Raw genomic sequence first — 23,214 nt, 5'->3', positions numbered from 1 at the left:
GTTTATTAGTGCTGTGGGCCATATGCTTTGCCATCAGGAGATTGTCTGCCTAGATTATGCAACTCAATCTGCAGCCTGCCAGGCAAAGACAGTAGGGGACAAGCTATCTATCCTCCTTTAGATTCAGCTTACTGTTCCTAATTCCACTCAACAACCATGTCCGACTTATTCATTCAAACTGACGTACCAGCAATTGTTCAGAGATCGTAAGAACTGCAGATGCTGGAGTCAGAGATAACACTGTGTGGAGCTGGAAGAACACAGCAGGCCAGGCAGCATCAGATGAGCAGGAAAGCTGATGTTTTGGGTCGGGACCCGAAACGTCAGCTTTCTTGCTTCTCTGATGCTTCCTGGCCTGCTGCGTTCCTCCAGCTCCACACTGCGTTACACCAGTAATTGTTGTTAAGATTGCAGCCAACTATGACATGACAACTTGTATCTGTGACAGATCTGAGAGAACTGTTTTATTTTTCACAGGTTCTGGCATGAACATTTTGGTATGATGCTTTTCTGTGGAATGAAGATACAAAATCTCCACCACCCACATAGCCTAATCTAAACAGCAGTTTCTAAGCTATTTTCAGCAAGTGAACTAGAAATAGAATTGTTAGAAATTTGGTGTCAGACACTTGGAGTTTTGAATGAGCTGTCCCCAGTTTGAAGAAAATTTTCAGATATTAGATGTGATAAAGAACTTACAAGACAGAAACTCAATGTGGTGTTTATGATCCATCAGCCATTCCCCTTCATTACTTTATCTGAATTTATCTAACCCAGGTAGAAATATTTGGTCGCAAAGATTTCTAACAAGTTACTGACTCTGAAGAATCCTACAATAAGAAACAATTGTCGTCTGTTCTACTGGCCGATCTTTAGAAGCAGGTTGCGTGGTGCTGGTCAGGCAGACCACACGGTTGCATGATAACCTTGAATATTTAGAGTGGAACAGTTGGCTTTCTTATGACTCTTATCTTCTAGATTTTGCATATTCCACACAGTTTATCAGTGTTGTGGGACATTTAACTGTAGAATCCCAATAGTGTGGAAACAGGCCCTTTGGCCCAACAAGTCCACATTGAGCCTCTGAACAGCATCCCATGTGGACCCATCTCGCTACCCTTTCCCTGTAACCGTGCATTTCCCATGGCTAAACATATCTAATCTACACATCCCTGAACACTATGGGCAATTTAGCACAGCCAACCCACCTAATCTGCGTATCTTTGGACTGTGGGAGGTAACCAGAGCACCCGGAGGAAACCCACACAGACATGGGGAGAATGTGCAAACTCCACACAGACAGTCGCCCGAGAAGTGGAATTAAACCCAGGTGCTAGCCACTGTGAGGCAGCAGTGCTAGCCACTGTGCCACCACGCCACCCAATTCTTTAGTTTATTCATAGTGTGACCTGTCTAGTTAGTGCATCCACTCTGCAGCCACTCCTGATGTACACATAAACTCGCCACTTTCAAACTGACATTTCTCAGTCTAAAAGCCACAACTCCAAATGCTGAACTTAACCTGTGCTTTAGGCACTCCACATGGGTTCAGTAAAGCTTCCAACTGCGGCACGGTGGCTTGGTGGTTAGCACTGCAGCCTCACAGCGCCAGGGACCCGGGCTCGATTCCAGCCTCAGGCACCTGTCTGTGTGGAGTTTGCACATTCTCCCCGTGTCTGCATGGGTTTCCTTCGGGTGCTCCGGTTTCCTCCCACAGTCCAAAGATGTGCAGGTTAGGTGGATTGGCCATGCTAAATTGCCCGTAGTGTTCAGGGGTATGTGGGTTATGTGGGGATGGGTCTGGGTGGGATGCTTCAAGGGGCGGTGTGGACTTGTTGGGCCGAAGGGCCTGTTTCCACACTGTAGGTAATCTAAAAAAAAACTGAATATAGCACAGACTGCTAAAAGCTGTAACGTGGGATCACTTGGTGAGGTTGATTTATGCCTCATCAATTTATAGAACCATTGAGTCGTAGAGTTGTACAGCATAGAAACAGATCCTCTAGTCCAATTCGTCCATGCTGATCAGATATCTTGAATTAGTCTAGTCTCATTTACCAGCATTTGGCCCATATCCCTCTAAACCCTTCCTATTCATACACCCATCCAGATGCCTTTTAAATACTGTAATTGTACCCACCTCCTCTACCACTTGGTCTGACAGGTCATTCCATACATTCACTATCTTTTGCATGAAAACATTGCCACTCAGGACCCTGTTAAACCTTTCCCCTCTCACCTTAAACTATACTGTCTAGTTTTAGACTCCCTTATTCTAGAGGAAAGACCTTGGCTATTCATCCTGTCCATCATCAAATATGGTCCAATAATTTAACAAAGCACTCAATCTGTTCTGCCATCACAAAATACACATTTTGGAATAGTTCTGCTACAGACAAAAAGGAGGCTGCAGAAGTAAATTCAGTTTTGTGTGGGACCCATGGAATGTTACGCCAGTGAAGTGTCAGGGAAATTTCAAACAGGGAGAGATAGGAAGTGATGACTTCCTACCCTCCTCAACAGAAAATCACTTCTTGTAGACATTGTTTTGTGCTTTTCCCTACCAGGAATATACAAAAAAGGTTAAAAATCAACAACAACTTTGATTGAGGCATGCTATGAAAGAAGGTGTGCTATTAAAATCAGGCTTCATTGTTTACTGGCTTCCATTCAAGCCCAAGTGAGGTGTGAAGATTACAGTTGAAGAACCCACTTGTCACCCCGTGTTCCAGGTAAAAACATGTTCTTTCGCTGAGTGCTAGAATGCAACTAGCCAGTAAGTCAGTCAGAAGGAAACATGGCAACAGGGGAGTTCTTTCATTCTGACTGCTGTCAGCCAGCCAACATTGAAGAAAACAGTTGTGAAAGAATTTCAACTTATTGTAAAGCCTAGAATCCCAAAATCACATGCTCACTTATCAGATTCAGACTGATGTTCCTAGTTCCCAGGCTCAATAACTATTGGCTCATGGGGATGTTTTATTACAGTCCACTATTTACTCTACATGAGCTGCTCACAGGGACTCATCCTTTTTTTTTAACTTTTATCTTTCTCCAGACTCGCTTCTCATTCCTAATCTGTGTTTACTTGTATTACGTTATTATTTCTTTTTGCTTTCAGTAGCAAATAAACTCACTGTTTTGTTAACTTAAGGAAGCCTGGCTAATTTAGCTTCTTTTGAAACATAATTTCATCTTATCTGGGAGAAAGGCATCTGCAAAGGAGGGATCCTTTTTAAATTAAACTTGTTTAACCAACCAAGCTAGCTGCTGAATGAGGAAGGAGGTGCCAATTCAACTTTTCTCACCCAGGAATTGAATGGTTGAGGGTATCTGCCTGACACTCTACTAATTTGTGGAACCTTGCCTGGGATCTGGTCATCATAGCAATTTGGGTTTTACTTCTGGAATCTATTTGGATAGAGTGGCCGGAGCTCAGTGGTTAGCACTGCTGTCTCACAGTGCCAGACACCCTGGTATGATTCCACCTTCAGGTGACTGTCTGTGTGGAGTTTGCACATTCACCCCAAATCTGTGTGGGTTTCCTCCAGTTTCCTCCCACCATCCAAAGAGCTGCTGGCTAGGTGGATTAGTCATGGGAAATGCAGGGTTACAAGGACAGGGTGGGTCTGGGTGGGAGGTTCTTCAGATGGTTAGTGTGGACTTGATGGGCCAAATAGCCTCCTTCCGCACTGTAGGGATTCCATGTTAACTTGTAGCCTGGTGAATATTATCTAAGAGTGACTGTTGTCTTACTCCGATAGGTCTTTGCAGCATTCTTCTTGTTTACATGATAATGCATGCTCTACTGTGAGGCAATGTCTGTCTCTCAAGTACAGACTGTTCCTTCTCTCTTCTTGGAATCAAGCATAGAACTGCTACTGTCACTATTCCATCTATCATACTCAACATGATTTCATTACCCTACAGACTGAACTGAGGACAGGACTTTAAGTGGTCAGAATGTGGAACATGCTGTCGCTTCAGGTAGCTGTGGTGAAGAACAGGGATGCATTTAACTGGAAACTAGATAAGAGATGACTGATAAAGGAATGAGAGATATACTGAAAGCTTGAGGAGGTAACCAGAGAAGGAGCAGGTTGGTGCAGAATACAGACATCAGCATAGATCCAATGACCTGTTTTCGTTCTGCAAATGTTAAGTAATAGCTGATTTGTGATCTGGATGAAGCTTCAAGCTTGTTCCGAAATGACAAATATCTCAAATCACTTTTATTACAGATCTGTGTTCACGACCTATTTGCACAGAGACTGCTAGCTGTCTCAGAGAACATGAGGCTTGTAGAGATTTGTTGATTTAAATGTAAGAGGTTATCTTATTCTTACAGAAAGACTACATATTCATGCAAAAAAATGCTAAAGATAAACAGGATGTGCCATACAAATGTGAATTACAGCATTCTGTGACCGATGGCAGATGAATGATGGCATGGTACATTTTTCTGGTTTATATGTTGATAAGTTGAAGGACAGTCAGAATAATAAGGGATAGTAGCATAGTGGATTGGTTGCTGGCGCAGTGATATAGAATTCTAGACTGCCCTGTAGGTAGGAGTTCAAATCTGGTCACCGCAATTGATAAATTTAAATTCACGTAACCAAATCTGCAATAAAGGCTAGCATTAATAATAGTGAATGTGTAATGACTTGACTATTGCCAAAAAAAAGTTTCAGTATTATTCTCTTGAGGAAGGATGATGACTCGTATGGTGTACAGGTGACTCCAGACCTAATAAATCGGTTGGTTTTGACAAGGCCAAGCCAGTCTGTCAGTTATGCCAACTATGATTTAAAGTGTAACAAATTGGGCAGTTTCCCTGGCACTGTCCTAGGCTTCAGACTTGGTATAGCAAAGGCACACCTGCTCAGTTGATCCAGGCAAAATTCTCCTGAGTAACAATATGGGGTTTGTGCAAAGGTTGAGGCATTGGTCAAGTGATCATATTTATGAAATCAGTGGTCCTCCATGTTGAAGACTCTATTTGGGTGTGAGATACATTAATATCCATTACAAAGAATTGCTCAGTAGCACCACTACAGATGGAGTTGGTAAAGTTCTTGTGGATATAGTTAACAGACTGCGCCTGCAACAAGTGGGTGAGAAAGAGCAAAAGGTAAATCTTTACTTCTATTTTCCCTTAAAGACCTATCTGTTGCAGGTAGCATTTCTTTGGGCAGTGTCCAAGGCTCACCATTTCAGCTGCTTCATCAATGACTTTCCATCCAGCATAATGTTAGAAGCAGGGATGTTCAACACCATTCATGACTCCTCAGATTCTGAAGTATCCCATATTCAATGCAGCAAGAACCTAGATAATATCCAAGCCTGGGCTGAATAATCATAAGGTATTTGTGTGTCAAACAAGGATCAGGCAATGATCATCTCCAAAAGTGAATCTGGCCATTTTATGTCAAGTTAAATGACATTAAAGCAAACAAAGCCCCCACTGTAAACACCATAGGGATTATCATTTGCCAGAAACAGATCTGAACCAACCATATAAATACATTAGCTATAAGACCAGGCCAGAGGCTAGGAATCCTGCAGCAAGTAACTCATCTCCTGACTCCCCATGGCCTCTCTATCATCTACGAGGCACAAGTCAGGATTGTGATGGAATACTCCCACTTGCCTAGATGAATGCATCTCCCCAATAACACTCCAGAAGATCAATACCATACAGGACAAGGTAGCCCATATGCTTGGCACCCATCCACCACATTAAACATTTTCTCCCTTGACCAGTGATACACTGTAGCAGAAGTATATACTACCTACTTTTTGCACTGCAGTAACTCACCAAGGCTCGTTTGTCAATGCCTTCCAAAACTCTGAGCTCTATCAGCTCGAAGAACAAGAACAGCAGATGCATGCAGACAGCAGCACTTGCAGCTTCCTCTCCAAGCCACTCAATATCTTGACTTGGAAATACATTGCTGTTCCTTCAGTGTCACTGGGTCCAAAACCTGGAGCTTAACAGCATTATGCGAGGACTTAGCCCTCCCATGATTTGTAGTCAAGAACACAACTCATCACTGCCTTCTCAAGACCAAATAGGGATGCGCAATACCCGCTGGCCCAGCCAGCAAATCTGATGAATAAATACAAGAAGTGGAGCATAAATTGTGAGAAATTAAATGTCTTCCTAAATATTATAAATATTGGATCAACTATAATGAAAGAAGATCATAAGTAAACATTGCACTGTGACACCTCTCGAAGTGACACAGTAGCTGAAAGCAGGGTATGACAGACAGAATAGATTTCTTTCCTGTAGAGCTACGCACACCACAGAGGTCATAATGTCTCGTTTTGTAATGAAAACCCGTTGTTGCACTCAGTGACTTCATTGGCAACCTGTCCCTGGAAGATGGGTCCTTGCTTAAGAACATTTGACTAATGTTGGTTGGACATAGCCAATAGCCAATCTAATTATTTTGTTAGTGACATGGCAATTTAATTCATAGTTATCTGAGGGTAGTCCAGTTCGGTGGGGCATTGCTCCATTTAATAAGACATGAGGAAGTATTGATTCTTACCTGTGTTTTTTTTTAACACACTCCTCACTTCTGAATCAGCAGATCCTGCATTCAAGTCTCACTTCAGATACTTGAGCACAAATTCTCAACTGATAGGCTGATTACTTCCATCCTGCTTTTATATGAGTCATTAATCTGAAATCCTCTCTCGGGCGGATATAGAAGTTTCTATGGCCACTGTTTCAAAGCAGTGCAGAGGCGCTCTCCCTGGTCTCCTGGATGATATTTATCACTCAATCAATATCACTTAAAAATGACAATCTGATATTGTTATTGCTGTTTGTTGGAGCTTGCTGCATGCATACTGGCTGCTGCATTGTCAACAATACAGTGGTGACTACACTTCAGAAGTATTGAATTGGCTGTAAAGTATTGTACGAACAATCCTCACTACTGTCCACTATGTTGCATGTGGCTGTCTGTAATATTGTTCACAATGAGGTAGATTTTCTGCCACCATCTACAGAGTAGGGATCTACAGGGCCCAATTGTCCAGTATGTTAAAGTATAAACACTTGTTAATTTAACGAGAAGACGCGCTCTGATCCTAAGACAAAGTGTAATTTACTGCATGATAGCAATTAGGCACAACTTACACTGATGTGACAGACATTGTTACAGAGACTATGAGGTGAACCTGAATTGGAAGTTTTACTCCTTCAACATCCTGACCTGCTCTTCCACCAGGTCAATATGATATTAACTTAGCAGGTGTGGGATTAACCATTTCAGATCCTTGTACTCTCATATAACATCTCCCCCAAGGATTTTTCTAGTATTACTGTGCATTTGTGCATATCATCACGCTTCCAACTGCACTATCTCCCCAAATGATACAAGTCCTTGAGTTCACAAATTAAGGCAGTCTGGAGTTTACACAATTCTTCTGGCATGTGTTCTCTTTGGACTTGGAAGGCTGCTGGGTTGAAGCCTCTTGGCTTTGCTTCTGTTTGTGACTGTGTGAGGTCTGAAAGCCCCCTTGGTTATGACATTCCTCATTGGGCTCATCCCAATAAAGCAGCAGAGGGTGATTAATCTGCAATGAGATAAGGTTTCCTGCAGTTCCTTTAGCTGGACAAGAAATATAGGACTGTTGGTAGTCTGCAACTCATGAACGACCATACCTTTCTTGTTAACATCCTGTATCCAGACCCGTTATCCTTGTCCAATTGTGTCAACCATACCCCATAGCAAGTTTATTCTAGTGTATGACCTGCTGTGCCGTTCCTTCGAACATACATGTTGCTCCTGTGGGTGCAAATGTGGAGTCACGACCTTGATAGGGTAGGAAGCTAAATCTTCAGCTTCCTGCCAATCTAAAATTCTGATTTTGACAGACTTTATTGGAGGGAGGTGGACTGGTAATTTAGCAATGCAGTACAAAAGTCAGCTGTTTTTAAGTGTCTGACATACTTGGTGACCCCATTCAATTGTCAGTATGTTGTTCAAATCCAGAATTGGCTGCAAGCTAGTTGAAGTACACAATAACAAGCCTCAGTCTATTGCCTGAAATGACCACATCAGGGATATCACGTGTTGCAAACCCCTCCTGTAAGATCTTGACAACCACATCTGTATGCCCCTCTAGTCCCAGTGAAAAATAGCCTAAACCGATAAGGTTAGACGTCTATCAAAAAAGAATAGACCAGCGTCCACACACTCTCATGATCTGATGTTGAATGGAGTGGGTATCAGTGGGTCTTATTGTTCTGTTTTCTCAGCTAAACTGCAAGGCTGACTCCTTCAGCTAAAATGGAGGATTTCCACCTTTCAAGAGTGAAATAAAGGAATCTCACGTTTTTCATAGTTCCCTAGCTAAGTCCTGCTATTTGCAATGTAAATTAATTGTTCCCATTTCTTTAATGGGTTTGCTGAATGAAATCTATTGCCTGCAGCTTCAATAATAAAATTTAACTTTTTCTGTTTGGTTTCTGCAGTCTGTGCTCTTATAATAATCCAAGTTACTTTCTTGGTTTTCCTTGATAAATCTTGCCCCGCAGTTTCTTCTGTAGAGTTCTTCAATGTTCAAGTCTTCCTGGTGCTAAACGACTGTATGAGCAGGATCCTTAAAAATGTATCTAAAGAAATCTTTGCATCTCCATTGCTGCCAGCATGCAGTATAAGGCAACTAAACAGAATTGGCATTGCTGCTCAAAACAAACAACTTGTGCTCCTGAGATGCTGCTTGGCCTGCTGTGTTCATCCAGCCTCACATTTTATTAACCTTCACTGCTGACTCCTATGTTTTATGAAGCTGACTGTAATGTGGCTCATGATAGGGTAGGTTTATTTTCTCTACCTTCTTTTACGCTTGAAATCCGTAGGGCCCATCTGGTCCAGAGTGTTAGAGGAAAACCATGCTTTCTGTTGAGAATAGGCGCTTGTTTTAAATAAGATGTGGTTTATTGCATGTTATCATTTAAATGTAAGTTACATTGATATGATGGAAATTATTAGAGGTTATGAAGGATCTGGATGGTAGTTCTTACTCATTTGAGATCCTAAGCTTTTCTCCAATCTCATCATCATAATGAGTGGTGCATAAGGCACTCCTCAGCATTAACCCTTTCAGACCATCATAACCTTATTCAACAGAAAGTACATTGAGGTTATTAAAGGGGCAACAGAAACACTTCATTTCATTTTGTTCACATTAAGTGTTATAAAAGGACTTGCTTTTATGAGGCATTTTTCACAGTCACTGCACATCTCTAAGTACTTTATAAACCATGGACTTTCTTTAAGTCTTGTCATTATCCAATGCTGGAAACATAGCAGCCAACTTACACTCAGCAAACCTCGCACAGATAACAATGTGGCGCTGACCAAGTAATCTTGTTTTTTGTGCAGTTACTGGCGGGATAAATATTGGCACGAGAAATCAGAAAGAAATCTCTTGCTGTACTTCAGAATAGTGATGTGGGATCTTTATTACGCACTCGGACAATCAAACAAGACCTCCGTTTAACATCTCATCCAAAAGAAAGCATCTCCAACAGTACAGCACTGAAATGTTGGCTTTAAGTTTCATAATGAAGCCCTGGAGTAGACGATGAACCTGGAAACTTGTGATTTGGAGCCAAGGAAGCTAGAAATGAAACTATCTTCCTGATAGCTGCCATATTTCTCAGAGATTGAAGGTTTGCTCACCTGGCCTGGAACACTCTTCCGAAAGCTCCCTCTCCAATATCCCTCACATACTCGATATTATTTCTTGGATACTCAAGGCTCAGCAGTTTAGGGTTGAGAAGGAGAGGAAGACGCTGGTACATTGGGTTAGGATGAAGTCTGTCCAGTAGCAGCTCTGATGGAAGAGCTGCCAGGGTAGGTGTTTCAGTACCTCTGTAGCTGGGAAGCAGAAAAAAAGTGTGAAAATATATTTGATACTTTCTGGACAAAAAGGATCTAGTGAAGAAGAATGCCATCCATGTGAGGTTAGTTCAATTGTCCAAGACTTTACAGCCCCTGCACCAGATCAAGGCAATAATATTTATCTGATATTCTTTAGTTCTTTATGAAAATACCACATCATCAAGATAAACTGAATCATTCACTGAATCACCATTTAACCCATATTGCACCTACTGTCTCTCTGAAAAAGTGCTGATTATTCTTAATACCCTCCTCTTTCTCCATGGTCATATCTGTTCGAGTACTACATTGTTTCTAGCTCTGGCCATCATCCATTACAAAGGGTGTCAATATTGTGGAGCGGTTACAGAGAAAAAGTTATCTGAATATTAGCTCTACTAATCCTTCCTTTCTAAATATGTATCTAATTCCCTTTTGAAAGTCACTACTGAATATCATGCAGCCTTTCAAGCAGTGCATCACAGATCATAATAACTCACTCACAAAATAAAAATTCTCCTCATTTCCCCTCTGATTCTTATAGAGTCATCGAGTCATACAGCACAGAAATAGACCCTTTGGTCCAACCAGTCCATGCTAACCATAATCACAAACTAAACTAGTCCCATCTGCCTGTGCTTGGTCCCTATCCCTCCAAACATCACTTATTCATGCACTTATATAAATGTCTTTTAACCATTGTAACTGTACCCGCATCCACCACTTCCTCAGGAAGTTCATTCCACACATGGACCGCTGTGTGTTTAAAAAATTGACCCTCACGTCTTTTTTAAATTTTTCTCCTCTCAACTTAAAAATGTGCCCCTTACTGAAATCCCACACCCTAGGGGGAAGATACCTGACATTCGCCTTATCTATACCCCTCGTTATTTTATAAGCCTCTATAAGGTCACCTCTCACTCTCCTACACTTCAGTGCAAAAAGTCCTAACCAGTCTCTCCTTATAACTCCAACCCTCCATTCCCAGCAAAATCCTGGTAAATCTCTTTGGGAGCCTCTCCAGCTTAATAATATCCTTCCTGTAACAGGGAGACAGACTTGTACACAGTACTCCAGGACAAGCCTCACCAACATCCTGTACAACTTCAACATAATGTCCCAACTCCTATTCTCAAAGGTCTGAGCAGTGAAGGTAAGTGCTAAATACTTTCTTGATCACCCTATCTATATGTGATGCAAATTTCAAAGAATTATGTATCTGAATCCCTAGGTGTCTCTGTTGTACAACACTGCCAAAGGCCCTACTTCTAATAGTATAAGTCTTGCTCTTGTTTGTTTTACCAAAATGCAATACCTGCTTTTATCCTAATTAAACTCCATTTGCCACTCTTCAGCCTTATTTTATTTTATTGCAATTTTATTTTATTATAAATTATCTGAAATCAAGGTGTTCTGGTTACTGACTCTCTTGCAGTTTTTCATTATCTACTTGATCGAAACACCACAAAATTTGCAACACCTCAATTTAAATCATGCCTAAGCTTCTCTGCTCTCCAAATTTTCCAGTCTGTCTGCTTCATTTCATTTCTTAATACCTGCCACCATTCAGATAAACCTCCTCTGTGCCCTCCCAAGGTCATTGACATCATCTGTGATGTACCTGGAATTGGACAGTATTCTACCTGAACTCTGACTTGGGATTTGTATAAAATTAATGTAACTTCATTTCATTAGCGGTTACAAAATTAAGGATCAATCCCCATCAGAGTGCATAGGAAACAAAACAAGAAGACATTCTTCACCTTTTCCTGTTCTGCCATTCCTTTTGACGACGGTGACAAGTAAAGATTATAATTATCAAAAGAACAGAAGCTGCGATGCTTGAGATTATGGAAATGATGATGGTCATAGAATAGGTAGCAGAAGTGAGGGTGGGTGTGTCTAATGTTCCTTCTTTAGGCTCCACACCCGTTATTGAGGTAGCTGGAAGAGAAAAAGGTATTGAAAAATCCACTTTCAACACTGTCCACGTTCAAACTTGAGATTGAGGCATTACAGCATTAAATTGGACCGCAGTGCATATATAAGAAAAGTGCATCTCTTCATTAATTAGTGGTGACGACTCCTCTGATGGCTAGGTGTGCCATACAAACAGGAAAGCTCTGCCCTCTTTACTTTCCAGCTTGTTTCTGGACTGCTAGTGAGGGCCAGAACAGGGTGGAGCTCTGAGCCAATGAGTAAACACTGCCTTGCAGGTGAACAGAGAGACCAAAAGTGACTCTGGAGCCAAACGCAAATCGGTGCCTTTAAAAAAGGATGGCAAGAAACAGGAAGCATTGACACTTTAATGTTGTGAGCATTTGTCATTTATAATTTCCTGGTAATAAATTGGGCGAGCTCAAGTGGCCAATTCAAGAGGATACCAGGCAATCCCTCTGGCCTGTTCCACCATTTGATTAGATTCAGGCTGATTTGCAACTTAATTCTATCTACCCACTTTGCCTACGTTACCCTTAATAGTCAGTGGTAATTGTGTCCCTATCTCTGAGCCAGAAGGCCTGGTACAAGTCCCACATGCTCCATAAGGTGTGTCATAACAAGGCTGAATAGATTGATTAAAAATATGTATCAATATCAGTTTTCAAATTTTCCAATTGACATCCCAGCGCAGTAGCTTTCTGGGAGAAGAGAATTGCAGACTTGCACTTTTCCTTGAGTAAAGTAGTAATTTAGTTTCTTTTTATGCTACTGCCAACTGATAAGAATTAGTCATTACTTAGTTTGACCAGCCCTTTGAAAGCTTCTTCCTCCATTTTGACAAGTGTCTCTATGCTTACCTAGTGAACTGACTATGATTAACTCATATTACTTAGTAATACATAGATAACAAAGTGTGGAGTTGGAGGAACACAGCAGGCCAGGAGGCATCAGAGGAGCAGGAAAGTTGAGGCGTTTTGAGTCAGGACCCTCCCAACCCAAAATGTCAACTTTCCTGCTCCTCTAATGCTGTCTGACCTGCTGAGTTCCTCCAGCTCCACACTTTGTTATCAATGACTCCAGCATTTGCAGTTCTTGCTATCGCTTGATTAGTAATACAACATGTTACATGACTTACACATGATTATTGCAGATTATTTATGTCCCTTTATGAAATGTTTGGAGTGTTCATCTCCAAGTGGGAAATTGGTGTTTGATGTACTGTACTGTGTATCGTGACTAATTCAAATATATCACTACAGAGATTCAGAGCTCACTCACTATCAAGCTGAATCCTGAAGCATCCAGCTCATGCCATAATGACAGTATTATATAGCGTAGACATGCTTATTTATACTGGGTGAATTCATTTGTAAATGCATTAATGGGCATTTTGGGTCAAGACTATGGAATTGGGGTCAAATTGATTTTCCAAACGCACAGTGTGTCAGGATCTGTCATCAAGCAGTGAATTTTATCTTAACTGGCCAACTAGTGGCCAGAGAACAAAGTTATCATTCATTTAAAGGACAGTGCGTAGGCTCTGGATGTTGGAACATGGATGGAGAAACTGGAATATGCTACAACCTGCCTTTCTAGCTAAGGGAGAAATGGTGCCTCTATTTGAAGTGTCCTCTTAACAAAACTTTCCAATTTAAAGGTCGACCACAGCTGTTGAGCTACCGTGACGTACAGGGAGCATCTCCACAGGGCAGCCTGTGCTAACAGTCATGGCCAGGTAAACGAGAAGGGCCGCCAAAGCTCAGCCTGAAGTGCTGACTCCTTTGGCCAAGGCTGTTTGTGCATGAAACAGAAAAAGAAATATTCATATTTATGTTGCACAATTCATGACCTCAACAGATCCCAAAGCACTTTCTAGTTAATTAAGCAGCTTTGAAACACACCAAAAACAGAAATTGCTGGAAAACCTCAGCAGGTCTCTGAATCTCTGTGGCTTAGTGTGTTTCCAATCTCCAGCACAGTAGTTCTTTGTTTTAGTTAAGCGATTTTGAAGTGTAGTCACTTTTATGATGTATGGAAATAAAGTAGCCAAGATCTCACAATCAACACAAAACAGCCCATCAGATAAACTGGTATTTTTAGTGATGCTGTTTCAGGGATACATTTTGGTCAAAGGCACCAGGGACAACTGGCTTTTCTTCCAAATAAAGCCACAGCTGATTATTTACCCAATCTGAGCGAATGGATCGTACTTTGGTTTGACACTATATTCACAAGATGGCATCTCCAAATATACAGCATTCTTAGTGTTGCAAGAAGCATCGTGCCAGATTTTGTACTCAAGTCTTTGGAGGGGACTTGAACCATCAGGCTTCTGACCCAGAGGTGATATGTCCAGATCTCTGCATCATGCAAAATGCATTACTAATGTGCGTGAAGGTTATTCATTTTAACAAAATGTACAAGCTTGTTTCATCTGAGCTAATAAAGTGTTACTCGGATATTAGCCCAAGTCCTCAGTTGACATTTCAATGTGTTTCCAATCAAGATCGCAGCTCCCACAAATCTCTGATGTATGTTGAAATACATACCATTAGTACACAGAGGCACATTGCAGAATTCCCATCTCACCGTTCGATCCATGGTATAACACCAAGGGCGCTCACTCTCACCTCCTGGATTACGGCAGTAGTTGTCCGAGTTGGTCAGTTCTGGGAATAACTCTGGCATACGCCTGTGGAAATGGGGAGCCTTTGGGAGGTAAAGAATGGCATTGTCTGTGAATTGAATATGTACTTCTCATGGAACCAGACATGGAATGTTAAAGTGCAAAAACAATTATGTGTATGCCATTGTTCTTCAGTTCCTTGGAGGAATGCTTCTGAGGGAACTGAAACTTCAATGAAGTTGGATATTTTACAAAGAGTCTGATAGACAGTCTCCAACAAATGAAAACAAGTGTTTTAGCCTAAATGTCTATGCCAAGGTTTAAGCTTCTTCCCATCCCACATTATTTCTCTCTATTAAATTATCTTCTATGCTTTTCTCACATGAATTTATCTAGCTTTAAAATGCATCTATGCCAAATTTGATTGAAATGACATTAAAAATTCAGAAATATTTGACCATGCAACCCGTAGAAGATGGAACAGGACGATGCCCCTGTTAGCGCATTGTATCCCACTCACAACTGTTTTATTTTCATCATGCTCCTTCCCCTTCAAAGGATTTCATTCTGAATTTTGTTTCAAATTGGTATAAGAGCAGCAGGAGCACAAAGCCAATCAGCCAGGCTCAACAGCTTGACTATGCCAAATAGTCCAATTTGCCCTGTTGGGTGGATATAAAATTTCCTCAACTAACATCACTGAGAAACCGGTGCTTATTCTCACATTTCTGCTTGTGGGAAGACTACTGAGCATTAATTGGCTGCTATGCTTCCTAAATTGGCAGCAGTGACAACACTTCATTTGCCGTCAAATGCTTTAAAATGTCACGAATCAGGAAAGGTGCTACACAAATGCAAGTCTTTCTTTAACCATCACAGCCTGTAGTTGAGCCTAAGTGCAGTCAGTGTCCAATGGGGAAAGTTTTCTCTAATTGGAAATCTGTCAGTCAAAGTTGAGCATTGCAATGGGAATTTAGAAGAATTGCAAAGAATGAGGGGGATCTTATAGAAACACATTTCTTTTGGAAACATACAAAGGCAATAGATAAGATAGAAGCAGGGAGGTTGTTTCTACTGGTGGGTAAAACTGGAACTAGGGGACATAGCCTCAAAATAGGACTTAGGATTAAGTTGAGGAGAAACTTCTTCATCCAAAGGGTAGTGATTCTGTGGAATTCTCTACCCAGTGAAGCAGTTGTGGCTTCCTCATTGAATGTTTTTCAGGTAAAGATAGATTTTTGAACAATAAATGAATTAAAGATTATGGTGAGTGGACACGTAAGTGATGCTGAGTCCACGAAAAGATCAACCGTGATCTTACTGAATGGCACAGCAGGCTCAATGGGTTAGATAGCATACTCATGGCCCTATTTCTTATGTTCTTCATGACTGGCACAATGTAGGATATGAACAACTGATCCACTTACACTGGAGATCATAATACCCTGTATATCCCCCCCCGGCCACAGGCGGAGTTGTTTTTTAATAGCACAGTTTGTGGGTGCTATTGTTCCTAATGTTGCTTAGGAGTGGAGGCCGAGTTACATAACAAGGCAGTTACGGATGTTATCCAGGATCATTCAGCAACAATCGATCTTCAAATTCACATTTCAAATTTAGACCTTACAAACAAAATACTCAACAAGTGTGTGACAGCAGAACTTACTGTCCTTAGTCTTTTGGAGATCTGAATATATCTATTGACTGACAATTTCTCTCCCTTTATAACCAACATTCAGCCTTCCCCCCATTGGCACTGTCTAAACGTCCGTGCTGCCTCAGCAAAGCTACCAACATAATCAAAGACCCATCCCACCTTGGTTATACTCTCTTCCATCATCTTCCCTCGGGCAGAAGATACAAAAGTTTGAAAATATTCACCAATAGATTTAAGAACACCTTCCTTCCTGCTGTTATCAGACTTGTGGATGGGCATCTCATACGTTAGAGTTGATCTTTCTCTGCACCCTCTCTGCGGTTGTAACACCATATACTGCTGTGTGTTCTATTACTCTGATGTAGTTATGTAAGGCATGATTTGTCTGGTTAGCACGCAAAACAATACTTTTCACTGTGTCTGTGTAGATGCAACCATAATAAATTAAACTAAATCAAACCATCAGTAGCAGTGGACATTTTCTTCCCATCCTGAGGTGAAGGTTACACGACTAAGGGTCTGTAAATTCTTCTACCCTTACTTTCAGAGCATTACATACAAATAAAGCCAGCCAGATTGCTACTGGAAGGCTAAGGATCTGATAATTACTCCTAACTCCACATGGCTATTGGACAAGATTGTGCTGATTTCAATATTTTGCAGTAGTGCCACCAGAAACATGATAGATCTAGACTTCAACTCGTAGAATCCTCACAGTGTGGAAGCAGGCCCTTCGGCCCAACAAGTCCACAGCAACCCTCAGACACCCCATCACCCTATAACCCACATAATCCACACATCCTTGGTCACATCAGCAAGGCCAATCCACCTAGCCTGCACATCTTTGGACTGTGGGAGGAAACCGGTGCACCCGGAGGAAACTCACGCAAACACAGGGAGATTGTGCAAACTCCACACAGACAGTTGCCTGAGGGTGTAATCGAACCCAGGTCCCTGGCGCTCTGAGGCAGCAGTGCTAATCACTGAGCCACCGTGCCACCATCTGGCTGAACTAGCAGTAGCTCCAGCTAAGTTCTGTTCATAATGTTGAGCCTACGCAATTTGTTGGTCATGTCATATTTCGAGCAACTTATTCAATTCTGGTTGTCTTATGATAGGAAGGATGTATAGCGACACGGGAAGGAAACAAAAGAGACTTGTTAAGTCAATTTTGAAGATGAAAAGCTTTTGATATACAGAAAGTCCAAAAAGAACAATTTAAGTAAATTCTCAGCCTCGTTTTCAAATCCTTCCATGGCCACTCACTGTCTTTTATCTCTTATCTTCTTCAGAACTACATCCCTCAGAGGTCACTCTGTTTATCCAATTCAGGCCTCTTGTGCATCCCTGATTACTTTCACTTCAACATTTCTGGCTGTACTTTTGCTGCCTAAGATCCAGGCTCACAATTCCCTCCCTAATTCTCTCAGCCTTTCGCTCCTCGAACATGCTCTTCCAAACCAGTCCCCGTGGCCAAGATTTTAGTCATCTGTTCTAACATCTCCCAATGTCGTGGCTAGGTGTGAAATTTTGTTAGATAACACTCCTGTGAAGTGCATTGGAATGTTTTATGATATCAAGTTTTTTTTTAATACTTAGATTCAAGCTGTAGGTAGCTAATAGAAACATTTAAAATTGCAATGATTTTCAATAGGCTATGTGCGTTTGCACTGGTTGGCTAAGTATTCCCAATGCAAGATGCTCAACCAGGAATAGTGATAGAAGCAGAATCCATGTATAGTTTTTGAAAGGATATTGGAGAAAATAAATGTTGAACAGGAAAGGATAGCAAATATAAAGCTATTGTTTTCAGGGAACCGACTCAAGTATGGAAGGCCTTCTTAATTTGTTGCATAATCGTTGACTCCAAAAATTATTGTTCCCTTTTGGGTGTACACGGAAGATTCATGATACTAGTGGGGTAGTGTCATAATGTACTATAGGGTTCATTCTCTACAACAAAAAGAAGAAAGTGTTGCATTTATATAGCACTTTTCATGGCCACTCAACTTCTCAAAACACTTCATAGCTAATTAAATCATGGACTCTTAGAGTCATAGAGATATACAGCACAGAAACAGATTCTTCAGTCCAACTTGTTCATGCTGACCAGATATCCTATATAAATCTGGTCTCATTTTCCAGCACTTGGCCCATATTCCTCTAAACCCTCCCTGTTCATATACTCATCCAGATGCCTTTTAAATGAAATCATACCAGTCTCAGCTGCTTCCTCTGGCAGCTCATTCCTTATATGCATGAAAAAATTGCCCTTTAGGTCCCTTTTATATCTTTCCCCTCTCACCGTAAACCTATGCTGTATAGTTTTAGACTTCCCCACCCCGGGAATAGAGTAAGAGATGCTGATTTTCAGAGGAGATGTTAAATGTGGCTCCAAACCTCTGCTTGTCTGGAGATACTTCTTCACTTAAGACCAGGGGAGTCCTTCCCTGGCCAACACTTCTCCTGAACCATGATGCCAATGTAAGTAATGGGAATCTGCAGTCTTGTCAAATTGTTGAAGTTAATCTCAGAGAAAGGGGTCAGGGACACGATGGAAACAGATGAATAGAAGACACTATTTATTTTCAATCCGTAAATGTCAATAACTTGGTACCTGCTAACACTGACCTGTTCACTCCACTTCTGACAGGGGATACCAGATGCTGTCACATTTACCAAACCTTGATAGAACCTTCCATTGTCGCTGTAACACATTTCTGCAAAGATATAGATGAAAATAATACATAAAAGACCCTAAAATCATTGACATCAATTAGAAACAATCACTTAAAAAGTAGAACCTCAATGTTGGCAACCCGTATAGTCACTGAAGTGTTACTACAATGGTGAAATTCATCTGAGTCTCAATGTTATGGTTGGAAGGCAGAAACAAGCATGAAGTCTTTAACTAACTAGATGTGTATCTTTGCATCATGCATGATTACCACCAAGCCCCAAAGGCCCTCAAACTGCACAGGGCTATCACTGTTACTTAACAGCTCTGGCAGCATCTGTGGGAAGAAAACAAAGTTAGCCAGTGGCTCTTTGTCAGAACTGTTAGTAGCTAGGAAAAGTGTAATTTATGCTGAAGCTGAAGTGGGGGGAGTGGAGCGGGAGGTGGTGATGAGGGATGGGAATGGGTGAGCAGATAGGTAGAGATGGAGCCCCGACGGAGAGAGTGAAAAAAAATATAATACAAATAGATGAACAAGGAGAATATGGAGAGCAGGCCAGGACAGAAGAAAAGCTGAAGGAGTGATACTAAGAGTATCAGTTGAAGATGGTTGAGCTGTACCGAATGCAGTCTACATAACAGGCCTAGGTGTAGGTGAGAATGGGTGACTATGCAGAAACCAATCTATGTCATAACGAGACTTATATCATGACATATATGTGGTGGGTAAAATACATGGAAGGATGGAATCAGGCTCTAAAATAATTGAATTTGAAGTTGCAGGGTCCCCAAGTGGAAAACAATGTGTTGCTCCTTGAGCTTGTGTTGAGGCTTGCCGGAGCATTGCTACAGGACTGTGACAGGAATGTTGGCCAGGAATCATGGTAACGTGTTGAAGGGGCAGACAACCAGAAGCTCAGGGTCATTTTTGCAGAGCGCAGGTGTTCTCCAAAGTGGTCACCCACCCCTGCATGTCATCTCCCCCCTGAAAAGGAGACCACGTTGTGAACAGTGAATAGGGTTGATTAGATTGAATGAAATGCAGGTAAATCACAGCTTCACTTGGAAGCTGTGTCTTGGGCCTTGGGTGGTGAAGAGGGAGGAGATAAACGGGCAGGTATTATGTCTTTGGAATTGCATGGGCAGGTGCCTGGGGATGAGAGGGGCTATTGGGAAGGGAGGAGGAGTGAACCAGAGTGTCCCAGTGGGAACAATCCTTGCGGAATGCTGACAAGAGAAAGGAGAGGAATGTGTGCCTGGTCGTGGAATCCAGTTGGAGGTGACAGAAATGGTGGCATACAACTTTTTGGCTGCAGAGGCTGTTGGGGTGGCAAGTGAGGGCCAGGGGGACCCTATCATTGATGCAGGAGGGGAGGGAAGGGAAGGGAAGGGCTGAGGTCAGAAGTGTAGGAGATTGGTCAAACACAGCTAAGGACCCTGATGATCATGGTAGTGGGGAACCCTCGGTTCAGAAAAAAGGTGGGTATTTCTGAGGCCCCTTTGCAGAAAGTGGCATCATTAGAACAGATGTGACAGAACTAGGGTAACTGGGAAAATGGGATGGAATCCTTGCAGGAAGCAGGGTATGAGGATGAATAGTTGAGATAACCAAGGGAGTCGGTGGGTTTGTAGTGAATATCGGTGGCAAGCTTATCCCAAGAAATAGATACAGAGATGGTGAGGAAGCCAAGGGAGGAATCGGAAGTACACTGGTTGAAGGTGAGGGCAGGGTGGAAATTGGAAGTGAAATTGATAAATTTTTCCTGTACTTTTAGAACAGTTACCCATTCTCACGTACTCCCAGGCCCATTATTACATTATATGTACTGCATTCAGCACAGCTCACCCATTTTCTAAATCTTAGCTCTTATTATAATTTATTCAGCTTTTCTTCTATCCTGACCCGCTATCCATAATCTCCTTATTTACTTACCCTTTTCATAGTTCTCTCTCTCTCGGGACTCCTTCACCTATCTGCTTCCCCTACCCAAGCAACACCTTTCCACTTTAGCATAAATACCACTTCTTCCGAGCTGTTAATGATTCTGATGAAGAGTCACCGAACTTGAAACATTAACTCTGTTTTCTTCCCATAGATACTAGCAAACCAGCTGAGTTTCTCCAGCAATTTCTGTTTTTGTTTCAGATCTTCAAAATTTGTAGTTCTTTGTTTTATATCGCCATTAGTTTACTGGTTAAGCAGGATGCCCATCACTGTTTAATTTGACAGAAAAGACAGAGTTCCTGTTTTTGGCACAATCTTATTTGGTTAGTTTCTCCCCAGTGTGAAAAATTATTTGGGTTCTAACAGTCCTAGTTTTCTATTTTGAGGTCAATTCAGAATTACTTCGGTTGTTTTGTTCCTGAAGCTAATTGAAATTTTCACGGTGCCAAAATTAAGCCTGTGTGTATAATCTATAGACAGAAAGTAGTTCTGTTGTACTTCAGTCGTCTTGCTGGAACTTAGATCTGCTTGGATCTGGTCCTGAAGTGTGATTTCATTACAATTTGTTAACGTAGATATGGAAGATCTAAAGACAGAGGATTAAAAAATGGCAGAGGAAAAGAGGCAGATCATAGAAATGAAGACAAGATGAAGACTATTCTTACAACCATTACAAATCACATTGTGGATTAAACTGCACCCTAAATAAAAATCACAAAACTGCAAATAGAAATCACAGAAAGATATTAACATTTCAAAAACCAAAAAAAAACTTCCAGAGCTACTTAGAGTAAAACTGTACCCATAGTTAGAATACATCAATTTTGTTATCACAACGTCTCCCCCAGCTTGTCACCTGTAATTAATTTCTCTCTGTTTCCTCTAAGGCTTATTTTAAAATTAGTGATACCTCATTGGCTGAGGTTACCATGAAGGATTATCCTTCTCAACTTCTTCCTTCACCTGAGGCATGGTGATCCTCAGTTTAAGCCACACCAGCAATCTTTCTCTAATGAGAGAGCAGCTCAATGGCCCTCTGGGACAAAGGGGACTTTATTTTTACCTTTGCAACAGTTAACCCTAATTTACCGAATAGTTTTTTTTCCCCCATTGGTAGTATCTACTAACTTTTATGCATATCTGACGATTGATGTCTAGGGAATATTTGCTGCCTATCCCTCAGTTCCGACACCCATATCTTGATGAATACACATGGCCCTAGATACTCTTCTATGAGCCCTGAAATAGTGTCAGGAATGTAACTGGTTAATTTCAAGACCCGCCTCACTTATTCAATTATTTCCTGTAGTTGAACTGGAAGGAATGGTTTTAATTAATGTAATTCATCCCATTCATAGGCAAGGCATGTTCTCCATTACTAAATGTATCTAGTTGCTTCAGTTTATCTTCTTTGACAGTTTTGCTAATTGGTACATACCATGCAAAGAATGTAAAGCAGGGCTACCAAGCAAACAGTAGTTTGCATTTATATAGTGTCTTTAATGCAGTAAAATGGCTCAATGAAAATCGTCACATTGATCCACATAAGAAGATCAAAGGACAGATGACCAAAAGCTTGGCCAAAGAGAAGGGTTTCAGGAGAGTCTTAAAAGAACAGAGAGACAGAAAGGTTTAACAAGGGAATTTCAGGGTGTGGGATGATGATATCTGAAGATATGATCACCAATGGCCCAGACACTAAAACTGCAGATGTTCAAGAGTCCAGAACTGGAGAGAACCTGAGATCTTGGAATATTGTCCAGCTGAATGCAGTTACAGAGACATGGAACAGCAGGTCATGGAGCGATTTGGAAACAAGAATGAGAATTCTAAAATAATGAGGTATACAGAAAATTATTATTCAGGAGTCATTCAATGAGTTCCTGTTCCCAATAGGAACCAGCCCAGCAAGATTCCCACACCATAAAAGGAAACTGGAATGAAACAATTGATCATTACAATACACACAGTCAGATTCCAACAGATTTCTGTTGACGATCTAGAATCAAAGAATGGTTGTAACACAGAAGAAGATAATTTGGCCTACTAGATCTGTGCATCAGTGACTCACCTCAGCCATATTCCTTCCTTTTGCCCATAGCTCCTTAAATTCTTCCTCTTGAATAGTCTAATTCTCCTTCGAAAGCCACCATTGCAACTACTGTCAGGCAGTGTCATAGAGTCACAGAGATGTACAGCACAGAAACAAACCCTTCAGTCTAACTCATCCATGCCAACTAGATATCCTAAATTAATTTAGTCCCATGCTCCAGCATTTGGCCCACATCCCTCTAAAACCCTCCTGTTCATGTACCCATCCAGATGCCTTTCAAATGTTGTATTTGTAACAACCTCCACCAATTCCTCTGGCAGCTCATTCCATATACGCACCACCCTCTGCATGAAGGAGCTGACCCTCAGGTCCCTTATACATATTTCCCCTCTCACCTTAAACCT

At 41.4% G+C, this 23,214-nt stretch overlaps 1 protein-coding gene across 1 annotated transcript in view; it reads right to left on the bottom strand.

Moving 5' to 3' along the window:
• The window catches only part of musk (muscle, skeletal, receptor tyrosine kinase), a 183,997-nt gene that overhangs the window by 54,170 nt on the left and 106,613 nt on the right, over window positions 1–23,214 (bottom strand). Inside the window, exons 12-15 of the mRNA XM_048525285.2 lie at window positions 18,767–18,855; window positions 14,402–14,561; window positions 11,675–11,855; window positions 9,711–9,908 (exon numbers count right to left, since the gene is read on the bottom strand). Of these exons, the coding sequence (XP_048381242.1) occupies window positions 9,711–9,908; window positions 11,675–11,855; window positions 14,402–14,561; window positions 18,767–18,855 (628 nt within the window). The remainder of the gene's footprint in view (window positions 1–9,710; window positions 9,909–11,674; window positions 11,856–14,401; window positions 14,562–18,766; window positions 18,856–23,214) is intronic.

The sequence above is a fragment of the Stegostoma tigrinum genome, chromosome 3 (genome assembly GCF_030684315.1).
Source record: "Stegostoma tigrinum isolate sSteTig4 chromosome 3, sSteTig4.hap1, whole genome shotgun sequence".
Classification (NCBI taxonomy): Eukaryota; Metazoa; Chordata; class Chondrichthyes; order Orectolobiformes; family Stegostomatidae; genus Stegostoma; species Stegostoma tigrinum.
The sequence above is the reverse complement of the archived record's forward strand: the minus strand, read 5'-3'. Positions and strand labels throughout refer to the sequence as shown.